The sequence below is a fragment of the Bos taurus genome, chromosome 16 (genome assembly GCF_002263795.3).
Source record: "Bos taurus isolate L1 Dominette 01449 registration number 42190680 breed Hereford chromosome 16, ARS-UCD2.0, whole genome shotgun sequence".
Taxonomy (NCBI): domain Eukaryota; kingdom Metazoa; phylum Chordata; class Mammalia; order Artiodactyla; family Bovidae; genus Bos; species Bos taurus.
The window spans coordinates 1120964-1139324 of NC_037343.1; the positions used below are offsets into that span (position 1 = coordinate 1120964).

General features: G+C 48.0%; 1 protein-coding gene and 1 long non-coding RNA gene across 3 annotated transcripts; one reads left to right on the forward strand and one right to left on the reverse strand.

The window, feature by feature from the left end:
* Positions 1-1193: 1193 nt before the first annotated feature.
* On the reverse strand, positions 1194-11220 carry FMOD (fibromodulin). Of its 2 annotated transcripts, XM_059875219.1 has the most exons (4): positions 11154-11220; positions 8552-8675; positions 7459-8446; positions 1194-2813 (listed from the first exon to the last, which is right to left on the reverse strand). In XM_059875219.1, the coding sequence occupies exons 3-4, from the start codon at positions 8435-8437 to the stop codon at positions 2662-2664; spliced, it is 1131 nt and encodes a 376-aa protein (XP_059731202.1). In that variant the 5' UTR covers positions 8438-8446; positions 8552-8675; positions 11154-11220; the 3' UTR covers positions 1194-2661. The 2 variants fall into 2 exon arrangements, with proteins under 2 accessions (XP_059731202.1, NP_776483.2); NM_174058.3 differs by lacking the exon at positions 8552-8675.
* Positions 8642-15614, forward strand: LOC107133214 (uncharacterized). The gene is made up of 2 exons (XR_003029667.2): positions 8642-8731; positions 15352-15614. It is a non-coding gene; the product is annotated as an uncharacterized lncRNA (long non-coding RNA).
* Positions 15615-18361: the final 2747 nt, after the last annotated feature.

An 18361-nucleotide genomic window follows, 5' to 3' on the forward strand; every position in this document is an offset into this window, starting at 1 on the left:
GATGCCTCCTTGCAGCGTGGCGGGACCCCTTTCTGTGTGACCATGTCTCCACCTCCTTCATGTGACATCTCCCCGAACTGGTGCACCAAGGCAGATGCACTGACCTTGCTGTGCTTGAAGAGAGGTGGATGGCTAAAGTTGTGACTGATCTTTTTGCATTCTCAAATCCCTGCTTAACTCTTGCTCCCGAGGATTATAATCAAATTAGCTCACTCTGGCTTCAGATGAAGTTGTATCGTTTGTAACACGCTTGGCACAGAATTTCACAGAATTCATTATTATGTGTAATAATTATTACATATTATTATTATATGTAATAATATACATATTATTATATGTAAATAATATATTCAGCTCAATTAATATCAGTTGTGGTTATTTCTCTATTAGAAAATGATGATTTGTCCTAAAAGCACAAGGCTAGCCAAGCCTCCTGACTTACATAACAGTTGCTAAGCATCATGTTCTTAAAGGCTTTCAAGTAATGTGCATTGAGAGGTTGAACGAAAGAGCAGATGGGTTGTGCTGTGCTGTGCCAAGTTCTTTGTGAATCCTGTCCGATTCTTTGTGACCCTTTGGACTGTAGCCCGCCAAGCTCCTCTGTCCATGGGATTCTCCAGGTATGCATACTGGAGGGGGTTGCCATGATCTTCCTGATTCAGGAATGGAACCACGCTACTGACTGCTTAGTTTCCTCTTTAAGGCGCTTTGCAGTACTTGACTGCCCTCAGTTCTGCATGGTTGCCACTAGAGGGCAGGGGCACTTAAGACAATACCCTAGACCCACCAGTGCCAGAATTACTGGGTAGACAAGGGAGAATGGTTGAAGGAGAAAAATGTTAGAATGACTTGGTGGGGTTGGGGGGGTGCGATGGGGGTGGGGGGTGGGGGGGCGATGAGGGGGCGGGGGGACTGGAAAGCAAAAGAGTTTTTTTCTTTATCTCTTGGGGACCAAACGGAAGGAAATGCGAAGCTAGTGAAATTGAAGTTAGATTTAAAGAAGAACTTCCAGAGCACAAAGTTTTCTGTAGAGATACAGGTGACTTACAAAAACAAAAAACCCTTAGCTACATCTGCCCAAGCAGAATAGATGAGAATGTGAGCTCCTCCAGTTTGAGGCCTATGTGATGGCAGTAGGTCCCCTTAAAGTAATCTTTCTCTGTGTTTGCCTTAAATGACTCCATTCTTGCACGTGCAATTGTAAAATAACTTTATTGGTTGGGTTAGCCACCACTCATGCTTTTCCTGTAATAAGGATCCTTTATAGAGGCATGATGGTGTCCACATGCAGATGCTTTCTGAAGAGCCCTGGGGCAAGGGGCAGCCTTGCCCCTCACATCAGAGCTTCTTTGTTGAAATGAGCTGGTTTGGCTTTTGTGGATTTGAGGTTCTGGAGCCAAGAACATAGTTCAAGGATCCCCTCTTCTTTCTTCAGGGAACTGCTTCAAAGCATACACAGTATCAGGGAAGCAACAGCATCTGTGCAGGGAGCTCTCCTCAAGCAGTCTCTGCCCATGGCTGCCCAGATGGCCCCATCCCAGTGGTACCCCACAAAGCAGGGGTTAGGTCCCCAGGCAGCACTACTTTCAGAAACGGGAAAGATTAATTGCTCTCCAGCCAAGCTATAAAGCAACAGCCAGCTTCAGTAACGAGGGTGGCAACTCCAGGGCTGGTTGGAGTCTGTCTCTCCAATCAGGTTATTGACCTTTCTGCTTGCATAAGAGGACAAATTACCTCTCTCATACTTTGAGAGCCACATGGCCTCTGCCTTTGAAGATAAAAACTCAAGTAGGGAGCTGCTGGGAATGCAGAGAGTGCTGGGCAAGAATGACACTCCTGGGCTGCCTCCTCAGTTCAGCCAATTCAAGGTGTATTTGCCTCCACTATGGATGCTGGTAATACGCAACATCAGGTCGCTTTCCTTTTCTGAAGTCTGACCCACCTTCAGAGAACTGCCCAGTTGTTAAAATACAGCCCCACGCATTTAGCTAAGTCTGAGGTTGGCTGTCTCCTCCCACGTCAAGCCTGGAATATTGTCATCACACTGGTGACCTGTGGTGAAAAGGTGACTCTTGGTGTCCTTCCAGCCTCAGCCACCAGTGTGAGTTCTCTGCGCAGTCACTGGGCAGCTGTGCATACGCCTTGGCTTCTCCTGCCTCTACCTAAGATGTCTGTGGGGCATGGTTGAGTGGATGAGGTGGACTGAGGAGGCGGCAGTCGGGCAAGAGGTATATCTGAGAAGCAGCAACTGGGAGCCCAGAGTATCGGCACGACCAGCCCAGCACGCGGGGGAGCGGTCAGGTGCTGCCTTCAGAGTCAGACATTACTTCAAAAGCACAGTTATTCTATTGCTCAGGCAATGGTTCAGGACACTGGATCACTGTGAAGACCTTGAGGGTAATGAGATTTCGGGGACTGGGACTTCAGGGTTTACACCTTCTGCCAACCACTTCTGTCTTGGAAACGGACGTGTCATGTCCCTCAGCAGAAAGCTGCCTGTACCCTGACTCCACCTAAAACTGCCTACAGGGAAGAAGACTAGAGAGAGAGCCCATGGACCTCTGTCACACGGTCTGTCCCAGACCTTCCATCAAAAGCCAAACCAAACCATCAAGCCAAATGCAAAGAGGCGTGGGGGCATGGCCCTGCGCCCAGTGGCGCTCAGATCTCGATGAGGCTAGCCAGGCGCAGGCAGAGGGGCGCGTCAGCGGGCATGGCGCTGCGCTTGATCTCGTTGCCATCCAGGCGCAGCACCTGCAGCTTGGAGAAGTTCATGACATCCACCACGGTGCAGAAGCTGCTGATGGAGAACTCTGTGGGGACAAGAGGGGCGGGGATGGGGAGAGCCCAGATCAGGGTCCTGGGACCACAGGAAAGCCCCACGGTGTCTGTGAAGCTTCTAAGAGGAAGGGAGAGCTTGGCTGGGTGGGGCAGGAGCTTCCCAGGATCGGAGTCAAACTTGCACCCGTTGGGGAGCAGAGCCAGGGATAGAGTGAGGTCCCCGCCTGCATAGCTCAACCTCCTTACCCACGCCCCCCATGCCCTAAAACCCTGGAAGTTCCCTCCTGGCAGGCCTTGGTCTTTTCCCCTCTGCAGGCAGCAGGTGGCAGCAGAAGGCAGTCAAAGAGGAACCCTAGCAGCTTTGAAGTTCTCCCTTGATTGTGTTTGAAGAGGAGGGCGTTTCCCAATTGCTTTGAGAAGGAAGACTGGGTAGGTGGAAGGACTTAAATCTTGAATATTCCCTAACAGTTTGCAGATAGAGAAAGTGGAAAGAAATTAAAGAGAGAAAACTTGGACTGAGAAACAAGTGCCTCTGAGTGCAGAGCTTTGAGGGGGTTGTCCCATGTACATTCTGAGTACAAAGGAGTGATCTCTGCCCTGAGGTTTAAGGAGATAGATGAACAGAGCTGCCACGGAGCTCAAAAGTCAAATAATTTCCTTGCCTCTTGCATTTAGTATGATTAGTTTACTCTCCATTTTTGTAATCTCAAAAGAAGTTTGAAGATTCTCCCCCAACCCTCCAAGTCCTGTAATCCTAATAGATACAATCGTTCTGTTTGGTTTAAACACAAATCCTTCAGCTACCACTCACCCGGTTCTCCCTCTGCTTGTTCTCTTGGACAAATCAACTACCTCTGTCTCTATCCTACTGGGTCAGGAACTTGGAGGATTAAAACAAGAGCTCAGCTAGAACTCCAGCCTGTGTGCGTGCTAAGTTGCTTCAGTCATGTCTGACTCTGCAACTCCATGGTCCCACCAGGCTCCTCTGTCTGTGGGATTCTCCAGGCAAGAATGTTGGAGTGGGTTGCCATACCCTCCTCCAGGGGATCTTCCCACCCCAGGGATTGAACCCACATCTCTTATGTCTCCAGTATTAGCAGGCAGATTCTTTACCACTAGCACCACCAGGGAAGCCCCAAAACTCCAGCAGGGACAGCAAAAGTTACCACCGAAAAGCTGCTGGCACCCTAGAGGCTGCCTTCAATATGGTATGTGAGAGCATCAGAAAGATGGCTCGGGTCCAAAGGGACTTTCGGTGAGGTTATTTGTCAGGACTTGGTAGGCTGCATCTGGAGGGCTGTAACACTTAGGCAGACTCAGAGCTTGGCTTGCTTTTGCTTCCACCAGAGGCATTCCTCTGCTTGCCACAGTGGTCAGGAGCTGTGTGTCAGCCTGGAGCTGGGCAGGAGGAGTGGGAGGAAGGCTTTCCTGATTCTCTTCCTGGGGTGACTCTCAAAGGCATTGTGATTATGGGTATGGAAAGTAAGTTCTCTATGGAGAGCTTAGATAGATGAAGCAATTGTTTTTGAAATTAGCACTAGCGATTGTTCTCAGTCTCTGTTAAGAACTGACCAAGAGGAGATGGGGTAAGTCTGCAGCCAATTAACATGTGCTACAAATGTAAGACAGAAAAACCAAAGAATAATGAAAATAATGGGAAATATCCTTCTTTAGAGAACACTCAGGGAGGGTTGGGTGGAGACCCGGAATGCTTTTGGATGTTCCCTTTCTGGTCCCAGGCAATAGATCAAGTGACGTCTGAGTGGACAGGTTGCGGCAGAGTCGAGGCTGAGTCAAGTCTGGGTCTATGGTGTCTGCATGAAACGGGCAGAGTGGGTGGGCTGGAGAGAAAAACGAAGTGGCCTGCCTTGAATATCACTTCCAGCTATATTGGGCGACTGCACTTAGAGGTTCCACAATGGATTCTCTACACCAGCCTGGGGCCTTCAGACTGTCTGCTGAAGTCCTGGCTCCCAACTGTGCAAGTATAAATATGGGGCATATTTAGGAGTTGCTCAACACTCAGCATATATAGATTCTATCCACACGTTGAGCACTGTGAGCCCCCGTGTTAGTCCTCTCTAAGTTCGTAAATAGGACAGGGGCTTCTGCTTGGAGATGCTGGAGATCACTTTCCATCCCAGATTAAATTTTGACATAAGTTTTTCCAAATTCCTCCTGGTGTACTGGCCCTGTTCCACTGGATCCCAGAGCTACTGAATAACATTCTGAGCTGTGTTTCTTGCTGTTGCCAGGCTGGAAAAACTGAGGGAGGCACTAGTGGAAGAAAGAAACAGGGAGGGAGAGAGCCAGGCTTAATTCCCCTGCATTCAGCTCCTGTCTTTTTAGCTCTCTTCTCAAAGGGTTGCTTCAATCCTACCTTCATTACCCACCCCCGCTCTGGGTCCCCTGCAGGGAGACCTCCTTCACATTTGCCCAGATGAGTGGCTGAGCTTGGGGAACTCACTTTCCTGCTGGTGGTCTGAATCAGAGATGTACTCCTTCCTTTCTCAGACAGAGAAGCCTTCCTCTCAGTCCTCTGATGTTAAAGGCAGAGGCTATATTACATGATCTGGGTGACCTGAAGAGATTGCTTTTTCTTCTCTTTGTCTCAGTTTCCCCATCTTTGCAATGCAAAAGATAAAATAAAACTTTATCTGGCAACGTCAAAGTGGCAATGAGGGGAAAAGTTTATAAATATAGTTACTGTGTGTTGAAAAGCAAGTGCTTTTTCAGTTATGTGCCAGGTCCCAAATCAAAGCCTTCAATGTACTAATCCACTAATTAAGAAAAATAAGGTGTTGGTGTTCTTTAACCCCCAAAAAAGGACTAAGAGGGAGACAACCAGATACAGGAGCTTTGGCTTAAACTGCACAAGAAGGGATTTGGGGTAGACACTGAACATTTTTAGGTTTGACTTAGGAAAAACTTTCTTGCAAGACCTTAGGACGCTTAACTAATGCGATTTTATCTTTGGCAGAGCTTTTGGAAGAAGTGAACCACCTTATATTTAAAGGACATATGTGGTTCTGCAAGAAGGCAGAGTGACAAGATGCTGTGATGGAGTCTTTTCCACCCCAAGATTCACTGGTTATACAGTTCGGCAGTAACTATTGGCTTCTCTCCATTGACAGCTGCTCTTCTGTCACATTTTCAAGGTCAAACTCTGGTAAAGCACAGCATACTATATGACATTTCTGTTATGACACTCCGCCTGGATTCAGAGTGGGTAGCAGGTAAGTAGTGGTGACTTCTGGGTGGGTTGATAGACAGCTACAAGTAAATGTCAAAGCTTCTACATCACGAAACATATGAGAGATTAGAGAACGCTGCCTTGGGAATAGGAAGACCTTCCCCAAAGAAAGAGAGACTTTACATACAGAACAGTTTTCGGTGTACATGATGGTGTCTTGCACTTCAAAGTAGAGAACCAGACACCTTTTCAGCTTGCCCACCCATGGTCCACCTCTGGGACCGGTACCTCTCTCACTCGGGGGGCTGTCTGGCTTGTTAACATCTTGCCAAGTGAGTGATCTGTTCTGTGAGCACAGGGAGAGAGAAGGATCCATGGAGAGGTTGTGGCCTCAGTCCTATCTGTGCTTTGATGCTGCGACGGTGCTGTTTGCTCTCAGCAGGCTTTACTTCAAAGCCCTCTGCCAATGGCCATTAATGAGTCCTTCCTCCCTCAGGGAGAGAGGTACTTTGCTGCAGAGGAGGAGAAGTAAATGCTGGCTCAGCACTTTCCAGCTGGGCTGAGACGTCAGAGGCTCTGGTGCAGTGTAAGCACATTCTGAACACAAGACCCAGAGAGGGACCGAAAGGCACCTGGACAGTCCAGTCGGAAATGGAGACTTTGGTTCTTGCGGACAGACAGGCCATCCGTGGGCCTTGTGGGGAGTGTTGGGGAGGCCTTGTGCTTGCTCGCCACTGCAGGGTTTGGCAGGGGTCAAGCTCGTGTCACCCAGGGAGCCCTCTGCCCTGCCACCAGGGGCTCCTCGTGCTCCCGGAGAGCCAGCCAGAGCAAGTGCCGCACGCAGCTCTGAGAGGCTGCAAATTCCCATCCACCGGCTGCATGTTTAAAACACAAGCACCCAAGCATAAGACTGGGCTGATCAGGGGGAAACAGAGAGCTCGTCCTCTCTGGAGTCAATGAGAAAGTACAGATACCATGGTTTCTTAGCAGCCCACTTTCCTCCTCAACTTAAATGCCCCTGTCTATGAATCACCCCCTCCCAAACCTCTCCAAACTCATTTCTCACAGCTTGGCACATGACCCCTTCCTGTGAGACACGGGAATCTCCTAGCCGTCCCCTCAAAGTGACTTGGTAAATGACCGGTCCCTTTGTGGCGATGGCGCCTCTAAGGATGGCTCGGTCCTATGTTCCTCCAGCCCATACCCATTTATCTCTCAGGACCTAAATTTAGACTTACCTCTTCTGAGAATTCTTCTTCCATACCAACCCACTCCCCAGTGACTTTTCCTAGCACTGCCATGCAGTCTAAGAGTATGCCACAATGTACCACTTTGTACGGGGATGTGGCAGGGTTCTCAACTTGCTTCATCAATATTCTTTGGTTCTCCTACTTCTAATTCTTCTGTGTTGCCCCCAGCACTCAGGATCAGATCTTTCCAATGCAACAGACAGCACTCCCCACTCCCCTTTGCCAGCGTCTCACCATTGATCCTATTGCCTTGGAGGTAGAGGTTCTCCAGGTTGGTGCTGACTGGGGGGATCTTCTGCAGCTGGTTGTAGGAGAGGTCGAGCTCAAGGAGGCTGCTGGAATTGAAGGTATTTGAGGCCAGGCCATTGTTGGTGAGGCTGTTGTGGGATAGCCGCACATACAGCAGCTTGGGTGACCCCCGGAAGTAGCTGTCGGGGACTGAGAAGACGTTGTTGTGCTCCAGGTACAGCTGCTCAAGGGCTGAGGGCAGTCCATCAGGTACCTTCCTAAGGTGGTTGTAGCTCAGGTCCAGCAAGATCAATGATCGGAGGCCTTTCATAGAACTGCCCACTTCCTGGATCTCGTTGTGATGAAGGTACAAGGCTGTGAGGTTCTCCAGCCCCTCCAGCGCATTGTTGGGGACCCTTGAGATCTGGTTGTGGTCAAGATGGAGCTCTCTCAGGGACCGAGGCAGTGGGCTGGGTATCCGGGTCAGGTTGTTGTGGTCCAGATACAGCCTCTCCAGGTGCCTCAGCTTGGAGAAAACCTTCTTGCCCACCTTATCACTGGTGATCTGGTTGCCATGGAGAGCAATCCAGAGCAGCCCAGTGGCATTGTCGAAGACACCCTCCTGGATGGAAGAGATCTGGTTGTTCTGGAAGTAGACGTATTTCATGCGGGAGGGGACGAAGGGCAGGTACTTGAGATTGCGATTGTCGCAGTACATGGCTGTGGGGAAGTTGGGGGGACAGTCGCACTCCTGGGGGCAGTCTCGGGGCTCTGGTTGGGGTGGAGAGCCGTAAGCATAAGCTGGACCTTCTTCTCCCCCGTAGGGGTAAGGCTCATAAGGCTCATAGGGGTAGGGGTCATAGGGATCGTCGTAGGTGGACTGCTGGTTGCGGAGGAACTGAAACCACCAGTGAGAGTCTTCCTCATATTGGGCCCAGGAGAGGGAGCAGAGCCCTGCCAGCAGCAGGATGGACGCCCACTGCATTTTGTGTTTCTGCAAGAAGGGAGAGAAAATAGAGGAATCAGGTGTGAAGGAGACTCCAGGGAGTCAGAGAGGCAGAAGAGGTGAGCCTTGGGCTTTGAGCTCTGCAGACCTGACCTTCAGCAGAAAGCAGCTCCGAGCAGAGTCCTTGCTCCGCCTCCTCTGGGCCTGTCCCAGCACTGCCTCTACGTGCTGGTCCGGATGAGCCTTGGCTCCCTGGGGGAGCTAGGTGCACTTCCCTCTGCTCGAAGAGTCACAGAAACAGAGCCTTTGAGATCAGAAGGAGCTTGAATGGAGGTATTGCTTTTCTTTTTTTCTTCAGAGAGCAGGCCCATAGGCACCTCTAGCAACCTGAAGGTACTGTTAGGGAAGCGAGAAAGCCCACAGCAACTTCCATAGGAGTGGGGGTGGTGGTGGGTTCTATTTGGGCCTGAATTTACATCCAGTTTGAACTCCCCAGGGAATAATGTTTGCCAAGAGTCCAAGGAAAAAACCCTCTGGCTCTTTCCATATCTCTGGGAAACACCCAGGAGTGGCTTGAGGTCTCAAAGGGGAAGATCTGCACTACTTGGGAAGTTCTGGTTTTGAGTCTTTGGGGAAGGGTGTGGTCCCCTGCAGCCATCACAAGACTTGGGCTTGTGGTACCAGCATGTGTAACAGTGCCAGAACCTGTAACAGTCTACTGGTGGGGAAACTCTCTGGTTGGCAGTTTGTGGCTATACTTGCAACTTGGCTGGCAAGGGCCATCATACAGCAGTTACAGATTCTCTTCAGAGGGGCTGTGGCCCCCCAGTGTGGCCCTTGTGTTCTAGAAGGGGTATTGAGAGCATGAAGTCTTAGTGCCCTGGGCTGTCTTCCATGGCATCTAGTAAAGTGTTAGTACTTCTCACGCTCCGCCATGGACATTATGCCAGAGCCAGCTGAGGCCAAGAGAGATAACAAGGAACATCAAACAATGGAACAGGAATTGAAGACTCGTGAGTGTTCCCAGGGGAACGTGACTTTAGAATGGGATTCTGGCGTCCTGCTCTCCCATCCGAAGCCCTTGGTGATGACCTCTGGGTTACCAGTCTCTGTAGCCAGGCCCCACATTGCCTGGCAGCTCACTGCTTTTGAGCTTGTGTGCTAGTGAGACCAAAGCAGGTGAGGCTTGGAGAGAAGTGTGAGTCTGATGTCCCCTGAGGGGGAAGCTGAAGGCGTGGAAGAGGAGGGTGGCCTGTCCGGCTGGATGTCTTACTCTGGATACCGACAGCCAGAGCACCGCACAGCCCTTACGAGCAATGAGCACCTTCCAGAGGGGTGAGTGTCACCCCTGGGTAGAGAAACTTTAGAACCTTTCTTGGTCTGGGCATAGTCACATATGCTGTTCACGGTGCTGTTGGCCCTTGCTGGGGACAAGAGAAAGAAAGGACTCTAAAAGCCAACGTCGAAGCCCATGAGCTGATGAGAAGGCCCCTGGGGGTAACAGTCAGTCTGATCCCTTTCTGGCCACCGTCTCCCTCAGACCTCTCTGTCCGCTGCGAGCAAGTCCCTCGGGCCTGCTTCATCCCAGTAGCCCACGGGCTCCAGGAAAGAGGTGCCTCACTCATCTTCAGCAGCCTCAGACAAAGAGCCCACAGTGTTCCTGGGGAGCCTCCCCAGCCGCCCACTGCCTGGGCACGCTGGCTGGGCCCTGGCACTGCCCAGGAGAAAACGGATAGAGTGGCCCACTGCCAGCAGCACATTTTTCCATGCTAAGCTCTGGGCTGCTGCAGGCCCAGGGTGGCTGTCTGGAGGTTGGCACAGTGAGCCTCTGTGTCCATTTCTCCTTCCAAACTAGGCACCTTGGCAGGCAAGAGCAGCCCTCCTCTTCAAGCCTTCCAGGGCTGTGCATCCTGCGCACTCGACTCTCTTTCGGTGTCATGACTGCTGAAAGGGGTTGTTGGGGACCTTGTGCCTCTCTTTACCCCTTCCCTATCTCTTAGCAATGTTGCTCCAGGCTTTATATTCTTAAATCCTCTCCACCTCACCCCCAATACTAGAGACATTCCTGTGCTCCAAGTTTTGTGAGGTGGAAAGCTTCTAGGACTGGTACTTTCTGAGTTGGGGGGAGCTTACTCAGGAGTTACTGCTGTTCTTTCATTTTCCATTCTAGAGAAGCATGTCTCCTTCCTATCAGAGTCCAGGGTGTCAAACCAAAAGCTGCTTTGTAACCTGAATTAGGTCCCCATTTCACAGTTCCTTGGACCTGGTCAACTCTCAACACTTCTGTGTGTTTTTTCCCTTTCACCCCAACAACATACAAGCACACACATACACACACACACACACACACACACACACACACACACTACACAAAATTCCCTCTCCCCTCATATAAGAGTGTTTAGGTGCCTCAGACCCTCTGAAGAGACTGCAGGGCACAAATCTAGGATGGTGGACTTTCTGAGTAGTAGTGGGGCAGAGCTGGCTTCCCCAGATACCTGGCACTTCACTTTTTCACACCTGAAAGCTGAAGGTTCCCCAGCAGTCAGAAAGGAACTGTCGGACAAAGGTGGCATGTGGGAACTCCCTCCTCCAGCTCCCTTTCCCTGCTCCAGCATCCTGGGACGTGGTCCAGATGGGGAAGAAAGAATTGTTCCTTCTGCCCTGGGCCCTGTCCCCTCTCCCCAGCCTCTTTCCTTTGCTCCTTTAATGGAACTACCAGGGACAAAATCTGAAGGAAAAATGACAGACTTACCTTGAAGTTGAATCTTTCAGAGAGTGACCACGTCCCTCTGTCTGGCCTCCTTGGTTGGAGAGCGTGTGAGCAGGAGAGGAGTGACTGTGTCTACTGAGAGTGTGCGCGCCTGTGCCAGGCCAGGGCCCGCCCCCAAATTCCTAATCAGACGTCGTGAAGAGAGAGGTTGAGGAGCCCAGATCCTGGCTTTCTCAGCGCTGCTGCAGAGGCGGAGCTCACACTCAACCGCTCAAAATTGCTATAAAAACCACCTTCTTTCCACTCACTTATCTTCCCTGAAGCATTGGCAGCTTGGGGTCTCTTTCTGCTGAATGAGTTAGTGGTGCTCTGGAGGTTATTTGTACAGTCTCTTACAAAGGCCTGGATTTCTCGTTAAACCCATAGGGCAGATGCAGGGATAGGGAGGGCCAGGATTTGCCAAGAGGCATCTTAACTCTTTCAACAACCCAGGGTCCCACTGGAGAGCGAGTGCTCACCTTTCTGGGCTCCAGCACCCTCTGTGGGCAAGTGGTTAGGCTGATGGACAATGGAGAGGATACAGGGTAGCTGGCGTTGGCTCCAATTCCATCCCTGACCAGTGTAGACATGTCTGGGCTATAGGATTTCTCTCTCCCCACTGGGATAAAAGGGTAGAAAGGGACTCTCATATTTGTTAGTCATTTACTGTGCACTAGGGCTTCCTTCATATCTCAGTTGGTAAAGAATCTGCCTGCAATGCAGGAGACCCCAGTTTGATTCCTGGGTTGGGGAGATCCCCTGGAAAAGGGATAGGCTACCCACTCCATTATTCTTGGGCTTCCCTTGTGGCTCAGCTGGTAAAGAATCCACCTGCAATGGGGGAGACCTGGGTTCGATCCTTGTGTCGGGAAGATCCCCTGGAGAAAGGAAAGACTACCCACTCCAGTATTCTGGCCTGGAGAACTCCATGGACTCTATAGTCCACGGGGTCGCAAAGAGTCAGACACGACTAAGTGACTTTCACTTTCACTTTACTATGCACTAGCATCATGCACACCCACCTAATCTCATGATGACCCTCAGGTTAACACTACCTTGTGAGTTGTAGTAAGGTCTCTATGAGGTAGTTTGTGTGAGGTCCCTGGCCCAGGACACAGCTGATGCTCACGCAGTCTGTGGTAGAGATAATTGCTGTTATTACCCATTTTACAGATGTCGAGACTCTGAGCAAGGGGAGGATGAGGTCATAGAAGCAGGCAGGAACTACACCATGAAAGGACTTTTAGGCCATGGAATGGATTTAACTTTTATTCTGAATGTATTTTAAAAACTTGTTTTAGGGAGAGAAAGTGAAAAGATCTGACCTACATTTTAAAAAGTCCATGGGAGAGACTGCTGTGCGGTGAAAAGGAGGAAAGTGTGGAAGCAGGAGCTCTAGCTCTCCTCTGTTGAGAGATAACAGCAGATAGGGCCAGTGCCGTGAAAGAGGGAACTATGTATGTTTAGACAAGTTGAAAAGTCTTGAAGATGGACCAGAGAAGGAGTTAGGGAAAGTGACGGATGAGTCCTTGATTTTGAGTTTGAGCAACTGGGTGGGTGGTAGCACCATTTCCTGACATTAGAAAGATGGGGAGGGACAGAGCCTAAGTTAGAGATGCCTGTTCGGCATTCCAGTGCAGATGCATGCAGGCAGTTAGATATACCAGGATAAATTGGAAGGTCAGGTACTGGAAGAATCTGGATTTCCTAGAATCTCAGTAGCTTAGATGAACCCATGCATCTGAAATGTTCATTCTTCAACTAATTGCTTCCTGCTAACATCCAAGGAACACCCCTTAAAATTTTTTTGTTTTAACTGTGGTAAATTACACATAACATAAAATTTACTATCTTAACAATTTTCACAGTTCAGAAGTTTTAAGTATCGCTATACAACCAGTCTCCAGAACTTTTTCATCTTTCAAAACTTAACTTTATATTCACTAAACAAAAATGCCCCATTTCACCCTCCCCCAGCCCCTGGCAACCACCAGAGTAGAAAGAATTACTTTCTCTCCCTATGAATTTGACTACTCTACATGACTCATACAAATGGAATCATACAATATTTATCTTTCTGAGACTGGCTTATTTCACTTAGCATAATGCCTTCAAAGTTCATCCATGTTGCAGCGGGTGTCAGAATTTCCTTCCTTTTAAAGATTGAATAATACTCTATCATATGTATATACTATATTTTGCTTATCCATTTATCTTTCAATGTACATTTGAGTTGCTTACACTTAGCTATGGCAAATAATGCTGTTATGAACATTGGTGTACAAATATCTCTTCGAGATCCTACTTCTAATTACTTTTTTCTTGTATGTCCAGAAATGGAGTTGTTGGATGGTATGGTAATCTGTTTGTATCTTTTTTAAGGAACTTCCATATTGTTTTCTAAAGTGTAGTCATACCATTTTACATTTCCATCAACAATAAACAAGGGTTTGAATTTGAAACACTCACTCCTGTTTTTTTAAAAAATACTAATTGAGAAAGCTTCAGATTTGAAGAATTTAGAATTTGAATTTTAAACAATGGAACTTTCAGTTGCTCCAATAGGTTTTGAACTGTTGACATAATATGAAAACTCCTTGTTAGGGACCCAATCTCCTCAGAAATTTCAAAGTTTTTTAAAAGATTAAATATAATGAATGGGCCTTTGCTTACTACCTACTATAAACTAGAGGGTTTACGGATATTATCTCATTAGTAATCACAGTAGATACTTTGTGTTGAAAATAGAGGATCGCAGGTATACAGTGATTAGATTGTAAAACAAGGATTTGAACCTTGACCTACATGACGCCAAAGACCGAACGCTTTCTTACAACACAAGGCCGGAGGACCAGTGGAGGGGGTGGTGACCTCCTTATTGCCAGGGTTAAACTCAATTAATATGGAGTCCAACTAATTGCAGTGGCCCAATCTGCTTGAATCTGTGGCAGGGGATTGTAAGGATGAGAGGGGTCTGGGATACCGGGTTTCGTTTCCTGACTCCAGACATATTTCATTTCAGTTTAATACATGTAAGCATCTACTCTATGCCTGGCATGCTTTTAAGAGCTGGAAACACAAAGAAGTTTTGATAGACTGCCTGCTCAAAATAAAGCAGGTGTGTAAGCAGCAAGGGATTCCCAGGTAGCTCAGTGGTAAAGAATCTGCCTGCCAGTGCAGAAGCTGCAAAAGACTTGAGTTTGATCCCTGGGTTGGGAAGATACCGTGGAGAAGGAAATGGCAACCTACTCCAGTATTCTTGCTGGGAAAATCCCATGGATGGTCTGTGCGGTGGCAAAGAGTTGGACACAACTGAGCAACTGAGCACACATAAGGAGCAAAATCTGGTTTCATGAGTGAAGCAGAGTGGCCTTAATGTTAAGGTGGTTATAAATAATGCACAGATAACTTTCTCATCATTTTTGAATCCAGAAAGCAATCACTTTGCAATGGAAAACACTAGTTTTAGCAACTGGACATAAGAGACACTTCGTAGCTAGATCTAGATAGCCTGGACAAATCTACCCATTAGGTACAGATGTTAACTTTTTCAAATTCTAGCATACTTAAATGTGGTGGTATTGCACTGAATTCTCACAACCACACAGGATTATGAGAGACAGCGCAGGGAGAGCTCTCGAAAGAGCAACTCCCCGAGAAAACACTGAGTGCATATTCAATGAGAACTTATCTGGAATTTAGTAACAGAGCTCAGCAAAGCAATAGCAAGGCTTTGAAGATAAGGAAGTTTGTTCTGCATGCAGAGCAACATCTGCTGAGACTGACGCGTCAGCCACAGTATCTGTCTTAAGAGCATGAGAAAGAGTACGTAATGAAAGGGTGAGACAGGACAGTCTCCGGAAAACAGGGCCTTGAGAAAGCAACAACTTTTATATTCCCACACTTAATAATACTTGACAATGGAAGTCAGTAGAGTCTAGGGGCCAAACATTGATTGGGATTTTTTCCAACTAAGATCTACCAAAAAACACAGTATCCCCAGGTGGGATTTTCACTAGGTCTTTAGTCATCTGTTCTGTTGCAAGGTAGGCTGGGGAGAAAGGAAGGAGGGAGGAGATGAGCGAGATCAGGTCAAGAGGAGAGTTTCAGGGAACCATTCACTGTTCACAAATTCCTTTATCAATGACTTCTAGCCTCCATTTTGACTACTGCCTCTCAATCTTCCTGGTTCTGCATCTAGGCCCTCAGAACTCGGTTTCAATATGGGACACCAAATAAGGGATCCTGATGCCTGCAGATTGCCAAAGGAATCAGCACGTGAAGGAAGTTCATCTGGGACACTGGTGCTTTCTGAGAGCTGTCAAGCCAGCAGCACTACCCAGTTACTGGACGACAAACAAGCTAAAGAGACTATTACTCATTTCTGTAAACCCTATCCCCAGCTGGGCATATAGTGCTTGGCACTTAGTAGGTAATCAGTAAAGGGTTATAAACTGAACTGTATTTTTGGCTGTCTACGGAGTTTGCCTATCCTCAGAACCCAGTGTTTGGTGGAATAACCACCAACCAGGCCAGGAAAACCCTTAGGCCTTCAGGTCAGTTATATTTTCCAGGGGCTCATGTCGTTGCTATTTCCTCCCCACCCAGAAAAAGTGCAGGTTAAGCCACAACCACTGGGCGAAACTAATTGCCTTTGATGTTTGGGCCCACTCCGTCTAGAAGGGCTGAAGTGCCTTCTGATTCAAATTCCTCTCAGCAAAGAGACATACGTGCCTCTGGCTGCCAAACCCTTCCTCTTCAACCTTCACAGGACCCAAAAGTCGTTGTTTTCATAACACCACTTCTGATCCCAAACAACCAAGGAATGAAGGGTAAGACTGGAAATCCACCCAAACCAATTATTGAGTTGGATATAAAGAGGTCAGTAGAGATGATCATCGTCCTGCATTACCAGCCAGGACCCGCTGCTCGCCCATTCTGAAAACTCTTGATGCCAGAGAGGGATTGTTTACTAGTCTGAGGTTTTGATGGAAAGTCCTGGTTATATGGGTACCCAAAAATACTGTCCCAGAGTTTCTAAGGGAGATGTTTTGCCTTATTCCCTTGGCATTGAGTGCTTGTTCTAAGTTCTCCCCATGGATAGTCTAGAGGAGACAAAGATGTTGGAGTGGGCGGGGAGGCTTGTTTTCTTTCAGATGCAAGAAGGAAAAGATCTCAAGTTCCAAGTTCTGGGAAATGCATTGAGGGCTTTGGAATTTCCTTCTAATAAGTTCTTTAAAAATAAGACAGAGCACAACCTTTATTACTGAATGGATAGCATCTCTTGTTTTTACTACGTATTTTTTGCCCACTTGTCTTTATTCACATGATGATGACATACATGATGGATTCCAGAAAATCAGCTTCTGGAAAGTATAAGTGTATTTAAGTCAGGAAAGGGAGGATGGTTCAGAGAGTGAAACCTAATTGAGGAATGAGACAGTGAAATTTGAAGCCTAGAGGTTTTGGTCTGTCAGTAACTAAGTTTGTGACATCCATCTTTGTTATGCAAATGAGCTAATGGTGCGTCTCAGACTGTGCCTGGGGCTGTTGGAGAGAACAGGTGTAGGACAGACCAGTTCCCAGGATGCTGGTGTCTGCTACCATGTGACCTGGCTGTAGGTGAGACCAGGTCTGGATATTAGCTCTAAAATACCACCTACCATTTCTGAATTCTCATCACAACCTATGAGATAGGAATTTTTATATCTTATTTTTACAGATGAGGAAACCAAAGTTCAGGAAGGCTAATTTTTTCAAGATTATATACCAATTAAAAGTGGCAAAGCTGGGGTTTTAAACTTAAGCCTGTCCACCTCTTGAGTCTGAGTTTCTAACCACTGTGCTATATAGAATCTCCAGAGTAAAGGAAAAAGCATGGGTTGAGAACACAGATATAATTTCAAATTCCAGCTCTGCCACTTATTAAAGTGAAGTCTCCGTGACTTTGAGCATTGCTTAAGCATCAGTGAGATTCGGAGTTCTCGTTTGTAAAGTGGGGGCAGTAACCCGAAACTCGTGAGACGTTGGGAGGACTAAATGTACAGGACATAGGCTCCTAGTAGGGAGCCTGCCGCCTGCACGTGGCCCTTCAGTAAATGGTGGCACCCTTTGATGTTTAGTAGATTGCAAGCTCCCTGAGGAAGGAGGCAATGTTGTTGTGCCTCCTTCAGTGCTTGGCTAAGTGCCTGGTGTGTCTTAGGCCTTTTCTAAACCTTGTGAATAAATGAGTGATGAGGAAGCTGTATTTTACTAAAGGGTAGTAAACATACTTGTATGACTTCCCTGGTGGCTCAGAGGTTAAAGCGTCTGCCTCTAATGCGGGAGACCCGGGTTCAGTCCCTGTGTCGGGAAGATCCCCTGGAGAAGGAAATGGCAACCCACTCCAGTATTCTTGCCTGGAGAATCCCATGGACAGAGGAGCCTGGTGGGCTACAGTCCACGGGGTCGCAAAGAGTCGGACACGACTGAGCAACTTAACTAACTAAGTAAAACATACTTTAGTAACTTAAACCAATCAGACAGAAGTTAGCCAAGGATAGAGGTAGGAATTTTAGGGCTGGGATTATTGATCTCCCCAGGAAGAATAAGAGAGGTGACTATAATGTCAGTGTAGAAACCTCCACAGACATGTACAAATATTTTTAGGGGATCAGATCAGATCAGATCAGTCGCTCAGTCGTGTCCGACTCTTTGCGACCCCATGAATCGCAGCACGCCAGGCCTCCCTGTCCATCACCAACTCCCGGAGTTCACTCAGACTCACGTCCATCCAGTCAGTGATGCCATCCAGCCATCTCATCCTCTGCCATCCCCTTCTCCTCCTGCCCCCAATCCCTCCCAGCATCAGAGTCTTTTCCAATGAGTCAACTCTTCAAATCAGGTGGCCAAAGTACTGGAGTTTCAGCTTTAGCATCATTCCTTCCAAAGAAATCCCAGGGCTGATCTCCCTCAGAATGGACTGGTTGGATCTCCTTGCAGTCCAAGGAACTCTCAAGAGTCTTCTCCAACACCACAGTTCAAAAGCATCAATTCTTCGGCGCTCAGCCTTCTTCACAGTCCAACTCTCACATCCATACATGACCACAGGAAAAACCATAGCCTTGACTAGACAAACCTTTGCTGGCAAAGTAATGTCTCTGCTTTTGAATATGCTATCTAGGTTGGTCATAACTTTCCTTCCAAGGAGTAAGCGTCTTTTAATTTCATGG

Excerpts from the sequence above, each read along its gene's own strand:
- FMOD (NM_174058.3), bottom strand. The coding sequence starts at position 8,437 with ATGCAGTGGGCGTCCATCCTGCTGCTGGCAGGGCTCTGCTCCCTCTCC. Across the intron at positions 2,814-7,458 it reads CCAAGGCAATAGGATCAATG|AGTTCTCCATCAGCAGCTTC; the intron begins GTGAGACGCTGG and ends TTGTCCCCACAG.